Source organism: Leptonychotes weddellii, chromosome X, assembly GCF_054177405.1.
Source record: "Leptonychotes weddellii isolate Sample4059 chromosome X, ASM5417740v2, whole genome shotgun sequence".
NCBI classification, from domain to species: domain Eukaryota; kingdom Metazoa; phylum Chordata; class Mammalia; order Carnivora; family Phocidae; genus Leptonychotes; species Leptonychotes weddellii.
The window spans coordinates 47,960,404-47,979,214 of NC_138385.1; the positions used below are offsets into that span (position 1 = coordinate 47,960,404).

The window sequence follows — 18,811 nt, forward strand, 5'->3', positions numbered from 1 at the left end:
CATCTAAAACTAATGATGTAATGTATGGGGATTAACATAAGAATAAAATAAATAAATAAATAAACATGGAAAAAAAAAAAAGAAAAAGATAGAAAAGGCATCCAAATTGATAAGGAAGAAATACAACATTCACTCTTTGCAGATGACAGTATTATACGTAGAGAACCCTAAAGAACCATCAAATAACTACCACAACTGATAATTCAGCAAAGTCACAGGATATGAAAGTAATATACAGAAATTCATTGCATTTCTACACACTAATAATGAAGTAGCAGAAAGAGAAATTAAGGAAACAATCCCAATGACAAGTGGACCAAAAATAATAAAATACCTAGGAATAAACTTAACCAGGAAGGTGAAATACTGGTACTCCAAAACCTATAAATCACTGATGAAAGAAACTGAAGATGACACAAAGAAATGGAAAGACATTCCACCCTCATGGACTAGAAGAATAAACGTTGCTAAAATGTCCATCCTACACAAAGCAATCCACAGATTTAATGCAATCCCTATCAAAATACCAAGAACAATTTTCACAGAACTAGGACAAATTATCCCCAAATTTGTATGTAACCACAAAAGACCTCAAATGGTGAAAGCAATTTTTTTTCTTAAAAAAAGATTTATTTATTTCAGAGAGAGGGAGGGAGAGAGAGAGAGAAAACAAGCAGGAGAGGGAGAGAGAATCCTAAGCAGACTCCACACTGAGCACAGGGCCCAACGTGGGGCTCAATCTCATGACCTGAGATCACAACCTGAGCCGAAACCAAGAGTCGATTGCTTAACCAACTGTGCCACCCAGGCACCCCTAGCTGAACAATCGTAAGAAAAAAGAACAAAGCTTGAGGTATTACAATGTCAGATTTCAAGATATACTACAAGACTAGAGTAATCCAAAGGAAACAAAAACACTAATTCAAAAAGATATATGCACTCCTATGTTTACTGTAACAATATTTACAATAGCAAAGATATGGAAGCAACCAACATGTCCATCAACCAATGAATGGATATATATCTCAAATGGAAAATTTATATATATATATATAATGGAATATTCCTCAGCCATAAGAAAGAATGAATGAAACATTAACATTTCCAACATGGATGTACCTAGAAGGTATAATGTTAGGTGAATTAAGTCAGAGAAAGACAAGTACCAAAAGACTTCACTTATTTGTGGAATTTAAGAAATAAAACAAATGAACAAAGACAAAAGAGACAAAGAAAAAAACCCAGACTCTTAAATACAGAGAAGGAACTGGTGGTTGCCAGGGGGATGGGTGAAATAGATAAAAGGAATTAAGCATATATTTATCTTGATGAGCACAGAGAAGTGTAGAGAATTGTTGAATCATTACACTGTATACCTGAAACGATTTTAGCACTATATGTTAATTATACTTGAATAAAAAAAAGAAATACAAATGCCAATAAGCCAATGAAGACAAGATCAATCTCACTTACAACTGAAATGCAAACTAACCAACAAACAAAAAGACTCAGAAGCACAGAGTAGAAAAGTGGTTACCAGAGGGGGGTGGAGAAGGAAATGTGGAGGTGCTGGCTTAAGAGTAAAAAGTTTCAGTTATTAAAGAATATTTTGTTTGATAAGTAATTCAATTAAATTCTATTTAAAATGTACTGTGGAACACAATAAATATAAGGAATTCTGTGTATTCTATAATAAAGAGTACAAATTTATTTTTAAATTCAGAAATATGTAAATTCAGCTATTTGGGACAAATAGATTTTCGGGAATACCTAGATTTTGAGCTTTTCAAAGATGAGAGTGTCAAGGTAAGCTTAAAATCATCCTCTAAGATTAATAAAAAGGAGAAAGAAAACTGAGAATCAGCAAGTATGTAGGAAAGTGACTATCTTAGACTGCTAATGAAAATTAATAAAACTTTACCCAGTGCTTATACAGTGCCTCATACACATACAAGAGGAATTCAGGACATAGTTTTTAAATGAATACTACCTTTATGCATGTCAATTTGGCAATGTATTGATATTTTTTATGCCTTCTGACCTATAATTCCATTTCTAGAAATTCATTTTAAGGAAACAGAAATGTACATAAAGATTTATGTACAAGGTGTTTCAACAAAGCACTGATTGATTGTAACAGCAAAATAATTGGAAATACGCTACATTTCCAAAAAATTATAGAAATTGTACATTTGATAATGGTACATTCATACAACCAAATATTTATGCCACCATTAAGAATTCTCTTTAATGTCATCCAAACAGTGCTGGAGTCAGGATTCAGATTCAGACTTACATACATTTCTCTAAGAATGTAGATAAAGCTTAGGGGTGACTTCAGGCTGGAAAAGGTAAAAATTGCAATGGTAAACAGGACCCTGGGGGAGGGGCTGCTAGTAGCAGCGGTCTTGGTATGAGTTTGGCTGGGGACCGGGTCCCCAGAAGACTGTGGGGAACCAGGTTTCTGGATTCCTGGAGGCAGAGGAGAAAGACGAGTTCTACCAGATGACTTACGGGGGTTTCACAGAGGAATTGGGAAATAATGAGTATCAAGGGCACCAGTCAGACACAAGGATTAGGTGGACTCTACTTCGACATCCATGAAGGGGATGAACCATCCAGTGATAGAGAAGCAGAAGAGCCAAGAAGGAAGTGCTGAGTAGTCACCAAAGCATATAAGGAGCCTCTCAAGATCTTGAGACCTCGAAAAGTCAGCACTCCAGCTGGTAGCTCTCAGAAGGCCTAATAAGAGAAAGCACTGCTGCCACTAGGAACTACAGGAAAATGGCTCTGACAGAACTCCATGTGTCAGTCTACAGCTGAGCATACGTGACAGACATTCCTTTGGGTACAGGAGAGGCAGCGCCAGTCACAGCAGTGAAAGAGGCCCCACTGGGAGTGGCTACTGATCCAGGAGGTGCTGCTCAGAGAGGCCAAGATCACAGAGGAGCTGAACTTATGTTTATTAGAAACATATGAGCAGATCAAGGTTGACAAAAAGAAGCAGGTGCACAAGAAGTAGACGTGCCCTGGGCCCATAATCACCTATCATTCAGTGGCAGTGCTGCTTGTTGGGGAGCCAGGCCCTAAAGAAGAGAATGTGGATGTGGAAGGACTGGATCCTGCTCCCACAGCTTCTGCACTGACTCCCCGTGCCAGCACTGGACCCATCAACCCTCCTGCTCACTGCTCCTGTACCTTCATTATTTTCAGTGATGTGACATTTGAGGAATGGTTTTCCCAAGGGCTGCCCCCAAGGTCTCTGTTTGGGAGGTCTGCCCTGTGACCCACTGCCCAGCCCTGTACTGGGACCCTGTCACAGACATCCCCTACACCACTGCTCAAGGCTTCAAGATCATCCATGAGGCCTACAAGTAGAACATCATTGCCCATGGATTGCCACCCACTGCCTCAGCACTTCCCGAGCCACTCCCTGGCTCTGGGCCCCAAGTCTTGCACCAGAAAATTATCATCAAATAAGGAGATGTTTACTCTTTAGAAACCTCTTTCATGCCCTGACTTGGGGCTCTTACTGTTTCCCCTCTACTCCCTGCTTTTCCCCTTTGTCATCTCTGAGCTTTGCCCAGGCCTTTTCTATATTTCCTTCCCCCAGTTCCTCCAGGTTTTATTTGTGTTTTTTATCTAATAAAAGAGAAAGATCCCCTTAAAAAAAAAAGTACAATGGTGAACAGAATCAACAGCCACAATTAAGTATCAACAAGCTGGTATGATAGACTAGATCAATAAAATTTAACAGGCATAATTGGACCTGTAATGGAGTGCAAAAAGTCCATATACTTAAGTACAGATTGGAAAAAGACAGCTTACAAGTAGCCCATATAAAGAAGTTTAATTAATTTTAGAGAACTCCAAGTTTACTATGTCATGGTCAAAAGCTGATTATAAGCAAGGTTGATTATAAGGACACTCAAAACAAATATAAACATAAAAATGAATGTGATCTCAGGCAGTATTAATAGAGATATATTATCTAAAACAAGAAGTCAGAATCTGACTCTATCCTACAGTCACCTGAAAAAAACACTAACCATCCTAAACATGTTTGGCAAAGAATGACCATTATAGTGCAAGAACTCCAAGCTATGACATATGAGGGTTAAAGCTACTAATATACTTATCCAGGATACAAAATTACTTAAAATGTAACTGATATCTGAAGAGTTGTTTTGTGGAAGAGGGATGAGAATTTTTCTATATGGTACCAATGCCAAGAGATACAAGGCCAAAGGACAGAACTTATTATGAGACATGGCTGTGTCTGACATAAGGAAGGACCTCAAGCTGAATGAGAGCTGCCAGAAAATGGATAGACTGCCTTAGGTTCCTTTTTCCAGAATTTTATTGTTATAGAAGATAAATGGCCACTTAGTGTGCCTATTGTAGAGGGGATTACAGTACCACAGAAGGCTGCACTAGAAAACATCTAAGGTCACTTTCAAAGCTGAGATCTTAATGAATTTCTTAAACTAAGGTTTTCAAGTATCAGGTGTACTTGTATAAATTTGTCAAGAAAAAAAATCAGACTGCTTCTAAGTACTAAGATCCTGTACTACTAATTGATTATTCACTAAGAAAAATCACTAATTTTTTTCACTGGAGTTAGAATTTTAGATGTTTGATTTAAATATAATAAATACAGTGTTTATTTTGACACACCCTACGACTATTTCTTTCGACTTATAAAATGTGCCTAACAAATACTTCAAATACATTTTTGATGAAGAGAGATAAGTCAAAAATAAAAACACTCATGGCTTTTGCATCATATTTATGTTATACAAAATGCACAAACTTTTGTAGGCAAATTACCTGCTCTGGTTTTACTAGCTGCTTTTTGTATTCTTCTTCTTTAGCTGCATGCACAGTTATAGATGCACATATCAGACCTCCAGGTATGGTTGTCAGCTTTCCCATCTGAGAAAGATATATCATTATTTTTAATTGAAAAGCTCCCCATCCTCCATTTCCTGATACATTTTGGGGGTATCCAAGCAACACTATGGGTTTTATTTAAAGTATTAAAAACTCAAGCACTCCAAATTGCTGCATATATTTTTACAGTATAATTCCTAAAATTCTCATATCATCCTAGATAGTAATTATTTTTATTAGTTAACTGTCTACTTCATATGGAATATACCAATAAAATAATTACCAAGAAGTGAATACAAAATTTGAAGGATTCAGTAGGATAGATCATGGTAGTCACTTCGTACACAAATACGTGTCAGACCACTGGTCTCAGTGCTTAGGCTGTATCGATAAACAAAACAAAGATTCTTGCTCTTCTGGAGATGACATTCTAGTGGAGCACAGACAGACAATAAACACAATAAATAAATAATATATTAGAAATTGATAAATGCTATGGAGAAAGTAAAAGATAAGGGTGATCTGGAGTACTGAATGATTCAAGTTGTATCTTGAAATACGACTTATATTTATTTATAAAAATAATTTCCTTCCATTATAAATCCTTTGTTCCTAACTTTCCAAAACATTCACTTTTTACCTATCTCATGCTTTATTTAAACCAAAGTGAACTTTGTTTTGGATATAACTTGATTTGAATTAAGAATGCAGGAAAGGGGCACCAGCGTGGCAGAGTCAGCTAAGCTACGACTCTTGGTTTTGGCTCAGGTCTTGATCTCAGGGTTGTGAGATCAAGCCCTGCACTGGGCTCTGTGCTGAGCACAGAGTCTGCATGAGATTCTCTCTCCCTCTGCCCCTTCAGCTCATGCTCTCTTTCTCTCCCGATCTCTAAAATTAATAAATTTTTAAACAAAAAAAAATAATGCAGGAAAATCACTGGCTCTAAGAACAAAGTGCTCCAGCGTCATTCAGGTATCAAAATATTCCCCAAAGATTATCCATTTAAGGCCGGCTGAAAAGCTTTCCAGGGAACAAATATTTTCTTTACATAGGAAAGGCTGAAATTGACAAAGGACATCCAGAGGAAAGAGGTCTCTTTGGCTTACACAGAAGTGAAATTATATAAGAAATGGAAGAAATACTAGTCAAAGGACTCTAAATGTTCTCTGATAACAGTGATAGTGCCTATACTTCATTTCTGACACATTTTTCAATATTTTCTGAGCAGAATAAGGGAAGCTAGAGACTTTAGTTAGGCTACTTCCTGTTTAAGCCAGTCATGACTGATTTAGACTGAGACTTCAGACAGGGTAAAATGAAGACTCAATGCTAATAAAAATTTTGTTCACTGTTATTTTCCCTTCAAGCCTCCCTCTGATATATATTATCAGCATCACAGAGTAATTTATCTAGGCCTACCTTCCCAAAAGACATCACATTTGATTTCCTTATACTCAGTATTCACTAATGAAATTAAGATTTCTACATCGTACCTATGTCATTTCTCAATAAAAAAAATTAAAGCTGATGCCATCAAGGATGCTCGGGAGCACCTGAGAAATTTTGTTAATATATCTCTGAAGTGATTAAAGAATGTAAATTCTCACATTTAAAAGCTATTTTAAAAACAGCTGACTAGACCTTATTCCTTAAATACAAAAAAAACAGTTGAAGTATGCTAATATCTAAAAAAATTTCAATTACCCTAATCTTCTCAGAGTATAGTCATCTTCACATAATACAATAATAATATATAGACTATAAAATAAAGTCATAGGTGTTACTTGATATTTATGATCCAGGGCTCCAGAGTCTAGATTAACTGAACTAGTGGCCTAAAAAGTTAACATATTTTGAAAAATGCCTAAGTAAATTCACTATATTTTCTATTCAGTAGGGTAGGGCCCATCCACCTTTTACTAATGAGGCAGTGTGGCATAATGGTAAAACCATGAGCTTAGGAGTTACACAGACCTGGTTTTGAATTCCAGTTGTGGAACTGTTATATCTGGGCAAGTAACTTAAGTTCTTAGAGTTATGCTGCACAATATGGTAACTACTAGCTACTTATGGTTATTTAAATTTAAATAAAAAATAAATAAAATTTAAAAGTTATATCCTTAATCACATTAGCTCCATTTCAAGTGCTCAACAGTGTACTGTAGAGACAAATACACAGTAATTCCATCATTGAAAAAAATCCTACTGGATAGTGCTACCTTAGAGTCTCAGTTTATTTATCTGAAAAACATGGAAATGCCTTCCTTTTATATGGTTATCATGAAGATTAAATAAATAATTATATAAAAATGGCTTGTACTTGGTAAATGGACAATTAATTTTAGCTCCCCAATCTTTCCTTGCTGAATAAAGTTGTTAAGTGGCTGCACTTACTCCTCATTTTTCTTCTCAGATGTATTTGATGCTAATCAGGCTCTGGCTGAGATCTGTAATAACAATAAAATACAGCATACTTGTTGTCTCAAAATAGAAAAGGCCAAGATTTTGATCAAAAGAAAACAGGCACATGCATCCTCAGGCTTTTTCAAACACAGGTTATACTGATGAAGAAGGGATTCCCTACCCAAAGAGAGGCAGCTGACTGCATAACACATGAAAAATTTAGAATAGGAATTGGCAAATTACAGCTCTATGCTAAATCTGGTCTGGTCTCTGAGCTAAGAATGTTTTCTTTTTTTTTTTTTTAATTTTTAAAGATTTTATTTATTTATTTGTCAGAGAGAGAGTGCACGATGAGCACAAGCAGGGAGAGTGGCAGGCAGAGGGAGAAGCAGGCTCTCCACTGAGTAAGGAGCCCCATGCGGGACTTGATCCCAGAAACCTGGGATCATGACCTGAGCCAAAGGCAGATGCCTAAGCAACTGAGCCACCCAGGTGTCCTATTTTCATTTTTTTTTTTAATATTTAAAGAATAGTGAAAACAAAAATAAGAAACAAAGAATATGTGACCTTCTGTTTTGTAGAGTCTAACAAATTTGCTATCTAACCCTTTACAGAAAAAAAAGCCAACTCCTGATTTAGAAAATTAAATAAGACATTCAAAAAATATCAGAGCTTGAGGGTACTATACAAACCTACAGTCCCATAAGGCCATTAATTAAATAGCATTAAAATTGAACAAAGGCAATCCTACTTTTCACAAGAAGATCTTGCATTAAAATTATTTGTAACTTCAAAATAATGACTTGTCAATTCAAAATTATTAATGACTTGTTTAAAATCAGTGACAGAGAAAAACTGGCTTCCTCCAAAAGATAACAGGTTCTAGAACAGAACTCTATCATACAGAGATTTACAAAAACCAAGACTGAAGATGAGCATCAGATTAACTCGCACATAAGACTCAACCTTTCCATGCACTTCTGTAATCAAAATACAGCTGATTCTCATTATTTGCAGTAGTTGCATTCCATAAAATAGCTGTGAAAACTGAAACATTGCTCCTAGGGAAAACTAAGGGTTAATTTCTTGCAAGCCTCTGGTTACATTTATTATCAACTGACCATATGTAACCTTTATTTATATGTGTTTCTGTTTAAAAACTCCTTATTTAATATATAGTTAATTCATTAACATTAAACTTAAGGTCAACAGCACTGTAACTCATGCCTCTATAAGGCATATCACGTATTTCTTGCACTTAAAAATACTAATAGCACTTGTGCACTATGCATGGGAGCCATTTTAAATAGCAGCAGCATCAAAAAAAGTGAAAAAAAATGTAGGACTAATTAGATCACAGAAGGGATCATTAGGGAAATCCAAATCAAAACTAGAATGAGATGTCACCTCACACTTGTCAGAATGGGTAAATGCCTTATCCATGTTCACTTGGGAACATAAACATATGGGTTATTTTCTACTTTACAAAGAGAATTGAAATGTAAAGTTTTCTTTATAAGAATTTTTGTTACCTATTTTGTAATAAAGACTACATATTTATTAGTCTAATATAAAACCAGTCCTAATTATTAGTTCTGCTTTAGAGATGTATCATGTAGCAAAGGATTTTTTGTATTAAATCAAGAATCCTGGGTGTTATATCCAACTGATGAATTACTAAACTCCACATCTGAAACTAATGATGTACTATATGTTGGCTAATTGAATTTAAATTTAAAAAAAGAAATAAATCAAGAGTCCTGTGATAAGTATAAAATTTTTTTAAATTTAAAAATTAAAAGGGGTGCCTGGGTGGCTCAGTAGGTTAAGCATCTGACTCTTGATATCAGCTCAGGTCATGATTTCAGGGTCCTGGGATTGGTGCCCCACGTTGGGCTCTGCGCTCAGCAGGGAGTCTGCTTCTCTCCCTCTCCCTCTGCCCCTCCCCTGTTCACACACTCTTGCTTTCTCTCTCTTTCGCCCTCTAAAATAAATAAAATCTTAAAAAAACTTAAAGTTAAAAAGGTTAAGCCTGGAAAACTAAATGGAAAATGAAATCAACAAACAATGCAGAGGCAATGATCAAAGAGAGGAGCAATTCACAGTGATTACAACCAAGTAATTGATTGTCCATCCCTAATGGGCAACAATATAACCAAAGAAGAGAAAACAGCAAAAAATACAAATGCAAAAACAACAAAAATCTTAAAACTGTTCTTAATAATGTATTTAATAATATGTTTCTAATAATCATACTGTTGGAGGCCACGTTGCCATTTTATAAGGAAACTCTTGTGTGTGTTGTTTTGTAGAATAAGACAAAGTGCACTGGAATTTGAAAGATTTGAGATTTTCATATGGGACAAAGATTGATGAAGTTAAAGCAAAATCTTCTAGATCTCAACTTAAATAGGAATTATCAGTTAGCTATCCTATATTATTATGACAGAGGAGATAAATACAGTGAAACATGTTAAAAGGCACCATGGGAACTCATTAAGAAAATTCAGGAATTCGGAAACTCTAAAGGGAAAATGACATGACCTGATTTCTTCAATAAATAAATGAAGCAAAATGGAGGAACAGACTTATGAGACTTAAAATCAATAAATTCTAACATATAGATACTGTTTGGAACAAGAATTTTAAAATGGACTTTAAAAAGTTATGATACATTCAGGGATTATTTTTAAAATGTATTCTTTAATAACTGTCACCTGTTTCACCCATTGCCCACCCACCTCCCCTCGGGTATCCATTAGTTTGGTCTCCATAGTTAATAGTCTGTTTCTGGGTCTTTTTTTTTTTCCCTTCTTCATTTGTTTTGTTTCTTAAAGTCTACATATGAGTGACATCAAATGGTACTTGTCTTTCTCTGACTTATTTCACTTAGCATTACACACTCTAGCTCCATCCATGTTGCTGCAAATGGTAAGATTTCATTCTTTCCATGGCTGAACAATATCCCATTGTGTGTGTGTATGTGTGTGTGTATAAAAATTTATATATACACAGATTTTCTTTATCCATTCATCTACTGATGGGCATTTGGCTGCTTCCACAGTTTATGTACTGTAAATAATGCTGCAATAAACATAGGGGTGCATATATCCCTTTGAATTAGCGTTTTTTGTATTTTTTGTGTGAATACCCAGTAATGCAATTATGGGACCATAGGGTACTTCTATTTTTAATTATTTGAAAAACCTTCATAACATTTCACACAGTGGCTGCACCAGTTCGCATTCCCACAAATGGTGCAAGAGTGTTCCTTTTTCTCCACATCCTGGCTAACACTTCTAATGTTTTCGATTTTACGCATTCTGACAAGTGTGAGGTGATATTCTAGTTTTGATTTGGATTTCCCTAATGATCAGTGATGGTGAACATCTTTTCATGTGTCTGTGTGCCATCTGTATGTCTTCTTTGGAAAAACGTCTATCCATGTCTTCTGCACATTTTAATTGGATTATTCATTTCTTAGGTGTTGAATTTTATAAGTTCGTTATGTATTGTGGGTACTAACCCTTTATCAGATATGTAACTTGCAAATATCTTCTCCTATTCCATAGGTTGACTTTTAGTTTTGTTGATTTTTTTCCTTCACTATGCAGAAGCTTTTTATTTTGATGATGTCCCAATAGTTTATTTTTGCTTGTTTCCCTTGCCTCAAGAGACGTATCTAGAAAGAAGTTGCTATAGCCAATATCAAAGAAGTTAATGCCTGTGTTCCCTTCTAGGATTTTTATAGTTTCAGGTCTCACATTTAGGTCTTTAATCCATTTACAATTTATTTTTGTGTATGGTTAAGAAAGTGGTCCAATTTCATTCTTTTGCATGTTGCTATCCGGTTTTCTGAACAACACTTGAAGAGACTTGTCTTTTTCCCATTGGATATTCCTTTCTCCCTTGTCAAAGATTAATTGACCATATAATTGTGGGTTCATTTCTGGGTTTTCTATTCTATTCTATTCTATTCTATTCTATTCTATTCTATTCTATTCTATTCTATTCTATTTTTATGCCAGTACCATACCGTTTTGATCACTAAAGCTTTGTAAAATAATTTGACCACAATTGTGATGCCTCCAGCTGTACTTTTCTTCTACAAGATTGCTTTGGCTATTCAGGGTCTTTTGTGGTTCCATACAAATTGTAGGATTATTTGCTCTAGGTCTGAGAAAAATGATGTTGCTACTTTGACAGGGATTGCAGGAAATGTGTAGATTGCTTTGGGTACTATAGATATTTTACCAATATTTGTTCTTTCAGTCCCTGAGCATGAAATGTCCTCCCATTCCTTTGTGTCATCTTCAATTTCTTTAATGGTGTTTTGTAGTTTTCAGAGTACAGGACTTTCACCTCTTTGGTTAGGTTTACTGCAAGGTAGCTTACTGTTTTCAATGCAATTGTAAATAGGACTTATTCCTTCATTTCTCTTTCTGCTATTTCATTACTGGTGTATAGAAATGGAGTAATGTCTGTACATTGATTTTGTATACCGCAACTTTACTGAATTCTTTTATCAGTTCTAGCAGCTTTTTGGTGGGGTGTTTTAATTTATCTATATATAGCACCCTGCAAATAGTGAAAGTCTGACTTCTTACTTGCTGATTTGGATGCCTTTTCTTTCTTTTTGTTGTCTGATTGCTGTGGCTAGCACTTCCAGTAATACATTAAATAACAGTGGTGAGAGTGGACATTGCTGTTGTGTTCCTGACCCTAGGTGAAATGCTCTCAGTATTTTCCCCATTGAGGATATTAGCTGTGGGTTTTTAGCATATGGCCTTTATTATGTTGAGGTATGTTCCCTCTAAACCTACTTTGTTTAGTCTTTTTAACATAAATGGATGTTGTAGTTTGTCGAATGATTTTTCTGTTATCTATTGAGAGGATCATATGGTTCTTATTCTTTCTTTATTAATGTAGTGTATCACATTGATTGATTTGTGAATACTGAACCACCCTTGCTATCTAGGAATAAATCCCACTTGACTGTGGTGAATAATTTTTTCAATGTATGCTTAGATTTGATAGCTAGTACTTTGTTGAGGATTTTTGCATCTATGTTCATCAGAGATATTGGCCTGCAGTTGTCTTTTTTGTGGTATATGTATCTCATTTTTGTATCAGGGTAATGCTGGCCTGATAGAATAATTTGGAAGTTTTTCCTTCCATTTCTATTTTTGGAATTGTTTAAGAAGAATAAGTATTAACTCTTCTTTAAGTGTTTGGTAGAATTCTCCCATGAAGCCATCTGGTCCTGGACTTTGTTGGGAGATTCTTGATTACTGATTCAATTTCTTTGCTGGTGATTGGTCTGTTCAAATTTTCTTTTTCTTCCTGTTTCAGTTTTAACAGTTGATATGTTTCTAGGAATTTATCCATCTCTTCTAGGTTGTCCAATTATTTAGCATATAGTTTTTCATACTATTCTGTTATAATTATTTGTATTTCTCTGCTGTTGGTTGATATTTCTCCACTTTCATTTATGGTTTTATTTATTTGGGTCCTTTTCTTTTTTGATAAGTCTGGCTAGAGATTTATCAATTTTATTGATGTTTTCAAAGAATTGGCTCCTGGTTTCATTGATCTGTTCTACTGTTTTCTTAGTTTCTATATCATTTGTTTCTGCTCTATTCTTTTATTATTTCCTTCCTTCTACAGGCCTTAGGCTTCCTTTGTTGCTTTTCTTCTAGTTCCTTTAGGTGTAAGATTAGGTTGAGATTGTTCCTGTTTCTTGAGGTAGGCCTGTATTGCTACATACTTCCCTCTTAGGACTGCTTTTGATGCATCCCAAACATTTTCGTAGTTGTGTTTTAATTTTCATTTGTTTCAATATCTTTTTTTTATTTTTTATTTCCTGCTTGACCCATTCATTGTTTGGTACCATGTTACTTAACCTCCATGTACTTGTGTACTTTCCAAATTATTTCTTGTGGTTGACCAAGTTTCATAGCACTGTGGTCAGAAAAGTTGCATGGTATGACTTCAATCTTGTATTTGTTGAGGCCATTTTTTGTGACATAATATGTAACCTATTCTGGAGAATGTTCCATGTACACTTGAAAAGAATGTGTATTCTGCTGTTTTAGGATGGAAAGTCCTGTATATATCTGTTCAATCAATCTGGTCCAGTGTGTCATTCAAAGCCATTGTTTCCTTGCTGATTTTCTGTTTGGATGATCTGTCCATTGATATAAGTGGGGTGTTAAAGTCCCATACTATTTGTTATTGTAGTACTATTGATTAGTTCCTTAGTGTTTCTTATTAATCGTTCTATGTATTTGGGTGCTCCCATCTTGGGTGCATAAATATTTACAACTCCTCTATCTTCTTGCTGGATTGTCCCCTTTATTATTATACAGTGCCATTATTGTGCCTTGTGGCAGTCTCTGCTTTAAAATCTAGTTTGTCCAATATAACTATTGCTATTCCAGCTTTCTTTTGACACCCATTTGCATGACAAACATTTCTCCATCCCCTCACTTTCATCTGCAAGTGTCTTTAAGTCTATAATGAATCTCTTGTAAGTAGCATAGAGATGGGTCTGGCTTATTTTTTTTTTAAGATTTTTATTTATTTATTTATTTCAGAGACAGAGAGCACAAGCAGGGAGGAGCGGCAGAGGGAGAAGCAGGCTCCCCGCTGAGCAGGGAGCCCAATGCAGGGCTCAATCCCAGGACCCTGGGTTCATGACCTGATCCGAAGGCAGACACTTAACCAACTGAGCCATCCAGGCACCCCGGTCTGGTTTCTTTTATACAATCTGACACCGTAAATCTTTTGATTGGAGCACTGAGTCCATATAACAAAGTAATTATTAATAGATATGTATGTATTGCAATTTTATTCCTTGTTTTGTGTTTTTTTCTGGAAATTTTTTCTGTTCCTTTCTTGTATTTCTCTCAAGTTTCACTGATTTTCTTTAGTGATATATTTGGATTTCTTTCCCTTTATCCTTAGCGTATGTATTAATGGTTTTTGATAGATGGTTACCACTAACTTTCTATGTAACCTCTTCTGCAAATAGCAGTCTCTTTTAAGTTCATGGTCGTTCAAGTATCAACCCATTCTTTCTTCCTCTCCTCCTCATGTTTTAGGTATATGTTATTACATTTGTCCTTTTTGTGTGTGAGTTCTTTGACTGTCTTTTTACAGAAATAGTCATTTTTACTGCTTTTGTGCTTCCTGCCTTAATACTGTCACTTTTGGTCTCTCCTTTCCATTCAGAGTCCCCTTTAATATTTCTTGCAGAGCTGGGATAGCTAGCCTTGCTAGATTGAGTATTCTCTGTTGCAGATTTTTCCCATTCAGCACTTTGAATGTATCATGCCACTCTCTTCTGGCTTACCAAGTTTCTCTTTGAGAAATCTCCAGCTAGCCTTATGGGTTTTCCCTTGTAAGTTTAGGACTTCTTTTGTCTTGCTGCTTTTAAGAAGTTTTACCAGTACATTTTTCAAATTTAATTAAAATACGTCTTGGTGTGGGCCTGCTTTTGTTGATTGTGATGGGAGTTCTGTGTGCCTCCTGGATCTGGATATTTGTTTCCTTTCCCAGAATAGAGACGTTTTCAGCTATTAGCTCTTCAAAAATTTCTGCCCCCACTTCCCTCTCTTTTTCTGGGACTCCTAGAATACAAATGTTACTACATTTGGTGGAGTCACTGAGTTCCCTAAGTCTATTTTTGTTTTGTGTAATTCCTTTTTTCAGCCTCATTGCTTTCCATTATGTTGTTTTCTGGGTCACTAATTAATTCCTCTGCATCTTCCAGCCTGCTGTTCATTGCATTAATATGTTCCTAATCTGGTTTATTACATTCTTCATCTCTGATTCTTTTTTTATCTTTTATCATTGTGGTAATAGTCTCTGTGATGTTTTCCATTCTTTTCTCATGTCCAGTGTGTATACTTATGATCACTGCTTTAAATTCTCCATCAGGCATGTTATTTCTATCTGTTTCACTAAGATCTCTGGCCGTAAGATTTCATTCTTTCATTTGGGATAAATTCTCCATTTTGGCATTTTGTCTACGTCTCTGCTTTCTTCCCTGTGTTAGAAAAGTCAGTTACGTACTGCTGCTGCAAGTAACGGCTTTATGAAGAGGTCATGTAGTACTCAGGGCCTGTTACTTCAAGGAGTGTCTCAATTGTGTGTTGTATGCGTTCTGCTGTTATGTTCTAGCTGCTCTATCCTTCAGGCCAGTCATCTGCAGAGGCTCTCCTTGCCTTCTATGGGCAGTGTTTGGTCCCTGGCCTGAATGTGATGAGTTTTAACTAGGTGTGATCTAGTCTGGTTATGAAATGAGACTTGTCACCACCTCCACCAGAACTGAGGCCTACAGAACTGTTTGGGACACAGGGTGTGGGCAGGGGTTTGTGCTGGTCTTAGGAGGGGATGGGCCCACCCTGCTAGGACTGAGGCAAGCATGACTGAGAAGGGCAGGCCCACAAGAGCACAGGGGGCTGTGGCTGGTGTATGCAAGTTAGGCAGCCCCATGCCAGAGCTGCACAGCTTAAGGCAGGTTGGTCTTTGTTTATGCCAAGGGGTCGGGGAGGGAAATGGTGTCAGCCAGCTCCTTTGTTCTGGGAGAGGAGTCTCCATGACTGGTGAATAATATCCCCAGTGTGTGCCTCAGGCACTCCTCAGATCACTGTTTCCAAGCTGTCTACCCTGGGCTATTTGCCTTTCTTCTCTCCAGGAGCAGTGTAATACTCTCACGGCTCTATCCCAACCAAGCCCGCTGACCTTTAAAACTCCAGGTTTTAAGCCCCACTGATTGCATGAACTCACAAAATCCAGTGCCTCTCATTTTCCAAGCCAGTGGCTATGGAGAAACATTCTCCTTGTGCATTCCCCTATGTGCTCCTCTCTCTTTTGCCCTCTCCACAACCTTAGCTCCCTCCCCACTGCAGCAGCCAGGATCTGTTTATCCCCTAAACCACATCCCTGTACTTCCTACCTTCTTAGAGTGGCCTCTTCTCTCCCTTTAGTTGTGAAGTTTCTTCTGCCAGTCTTCAGGTCAATTTCTGGGGTATTTAGGATGATTTGATAGTTACTTAGTTGTATTCATGCGAAGAGAGGAACCTAGGTTCCTCCAACTCTGCTGCCATCTTCCTGTTCTCTCCCTCTTCTATCACTACTTTTTTGCCATTTAATTACCATGTGTCTTGGTTTGGACCTCCTCTGGTTGATTTTGTTGGGGGATCTCTGTGCCTCCTGGATCTGAGTATCTGTTTCCTTCCCCAAATTAGGGAAGTATTCAGCTCTTATTTCTTCAAATAAATCTTCTGCCTCCTTTTCTCAATCTTCTTCTTCTGAGATCTCTATAATGCAGATGAAGTGTTTGATGAAGTCACTGAGTTCCCTAAGACTGTTCTCAATTTGAATAATTTTCTTCTCCTTTGCTGAGCTTAGTTACTTCCCATTACTCTGTCTGCCAGGTAGTTAATTTGTTCCTCTGCTTCCTCTAGCCTATTTTTTCCATTAAGTGCCTTTTTAATTTCATTTATTGTGTTCTTCATCTCTGATTGGTTCCTTTGTATCTCTTTGTGAAGTGTCTCTCTGATATCCTCCACACTCTTCTCAAGTCCATTGAGTATCTTTATGATCATTACTTTAAATTCTCTATCAGCCATATTATTTATATTTGTTTTGCTTAGGTCTCTTGCTGTGGTTTGTCTTGTTCTTTCATTTGGGATATATTTCTCTGTCTTCTAATTTTGTTTGTGTGTCTGTTTCTGTATGTTAGTAAACTTAGCTATGTCTCTTGCTTTTGAAGGTAATGGCCTTAAGAAAAAGAGATCCTGTAGTGCCCTGCAGTGCAGTGTCCCCTGTTCCCCAGGGCCTAGCATTTCAGGGACTGTGTCCTATGTGTGTTGCATGTGCTCTGCTGTTGAGTCTTGGCCTCTTTTTCCTTCAGTCCAGTTGTCTGCAGAGGTTCTCTTTGCTTATTGTGAGCAGTGTTTGGTCCCCAGCAGGTTGTGGCACATTTTAACATGGTATGTGGTGGTCTGTTTGTGAAACGAGACCTGCCCCCAGCACCCCTGGAACTGAGGTCCTACAAAACACACAGGTTGGGAGATGTGGTATTAGGAAGGTTTGCTCCTATCTTCTGAGGGAGGGGTTTGCAGCACCAGGACTAAGTGTAGCAAGACTGGGAGATGAGGATCCACAGAAGCATGCTGGGTGAGGGATGGGCAGGGCTTGGTATAAGATGTTAAGTAAGGAGTGTGTGTGGTGCTCTGGTCACAGCAAGTGTCCACTGTTCATACCTGGGGGCAGGGGAGGGAATTAGTGCCTGCCATCTCCTTTGTTCCTGGAGGGGTCTCACCATGATCCTTGTCTCTCCGGGCCATGCTCTGAGGTGAGTAAATAACTACCTCCCATATACCCCTGGTGTTTTTCAAACTGCTCCTTCCAGGCTGTATCTCCAGAGTTTGTCCTGCCAGTTGTCGTATCATTTTCTGGGTTACTTAAGCTGATGTGAGTGTTATCTAGTTCTATCTGTGGGAGGAGGTGAGCTCAGAGTCCTCCCACTATGTCATCTTCCCAACCAACCTCATATTCAGGGATATTTTAACATTGGCCAGATATCTGGTATTAGGGAATTTTTATGTATGATAATTTTTTAAAGAGTTCCAGTTTTTTAAGAGATATATGCTAATATTTTTACAGATGAAATATGTCTGGGATCTGTTTCAAAATATTCCAGGGATGGGGTAAAGATGAAACAAGATTTGCCAGGACTTGATTATTGTTGAAGCTTGGGGATAGGCATATATTACATGTTACATTACATATTATATTATGCTATATTACATTATTTTATTTCACATTGTTATCTTACTTTTGTAAATGTTTGAGATTTTCCATAATAAAAAATTTTTAAAAACTCCTATGAAACTTAGGATATATCCCATTATTATCTGTCAACAGCATTTTTCAGTTGAAATGAGGGCAGTTTACTAATACTGATAAAAGGCAAGAACAGAAGAAAGAATTCTAGAATTCCAACTTTAATATTCTAGTGCACTCAAGTACAAAAATTGTTTGTTTATATCTCTTGCTTACTCTGTACTCTCTATCCTTTCATTTAACAAACAATTTCTTAAAAAAGATTTTATTTATTTATTTGAGAGAGAGAGAAAGCATGTGCAGGGGGAGGGGCAGAGGGAGAAGCAGACTCCCTGCTAAGCAGGGAGTGTGATCCCAGGACCCTGAGATCACGACCTGAGGAAGTCAGATGCTTAACTGACTGAGACACCCAGGCGCCCCTCAACAAACATTTTCAAGTGCCTAATGTACAATTTAGGTGCTGGGTTACTAAAATGATTAAGATAAAATCCATGTCCTCAAAGAATCACAGTCTAGTAGAGAAGACAAATATATACTACCAAAAGAGCCCACTGTGATGAATGTTATTATACAGGCAGGTACAGAGTGCAATAGGGTCCACCACCCGAGACCAGGCCTTTACTGCCTGGATGGTAAAATAATGGAGAGAGGAGAGACT

General features: G+C 36.9%; 1 protein-coding gene and 1 pseudogene across 7 annotated transcripts in view; one reads left to right on the forward strand and one right to left on the reverse strand.

The window, feature by feature from the left end:
• APOOL (apolipoprotein O like) overlaps positions 1-18,811 on the reverse strand; it is a 101,973-nt gene that overhangs the window by 50,254 nt on the left and 32,908 nt on the right. For 3 of the 7 annotated variants that reach the window (XM_081808574.1, XM_081808573.1, XM_081808568.1), the window contains exons 2-4: positions 7,288-7,340; positions 5,177-5,323; positions 4,831-4,935 (exon numbers count right to left, since the gene is read on the reverse strand). The exons of 1 other annotated variant lie outside the window; for it this stretch is intronic. In XM_081808574.1, coding sequence (XP_081664700.1) covers positions 4,831-4,935; positions 5,177-5,221 — 150 coding nt within the window. In that variant the 5' untranslated portion in view covers positions 5,222-5,323; positions 7,288-7,340. The remainder of the gene's footprint in view (positions 1-4,830; positions 4,936-5,176; positions 5,324-7,287; positions 7,341-18,811) is intronic. 3 more of the 7 variants (XM_081808569.1, XM_081808571.1, XM_081808570.1) reach the window with 3 other exon arrangements.
• Positions 1,110-3,480, forward strand: LOC102736717 (vacuolar protein sorting-associated protein 72 homolog pseudogene; annotated as a pseudogene).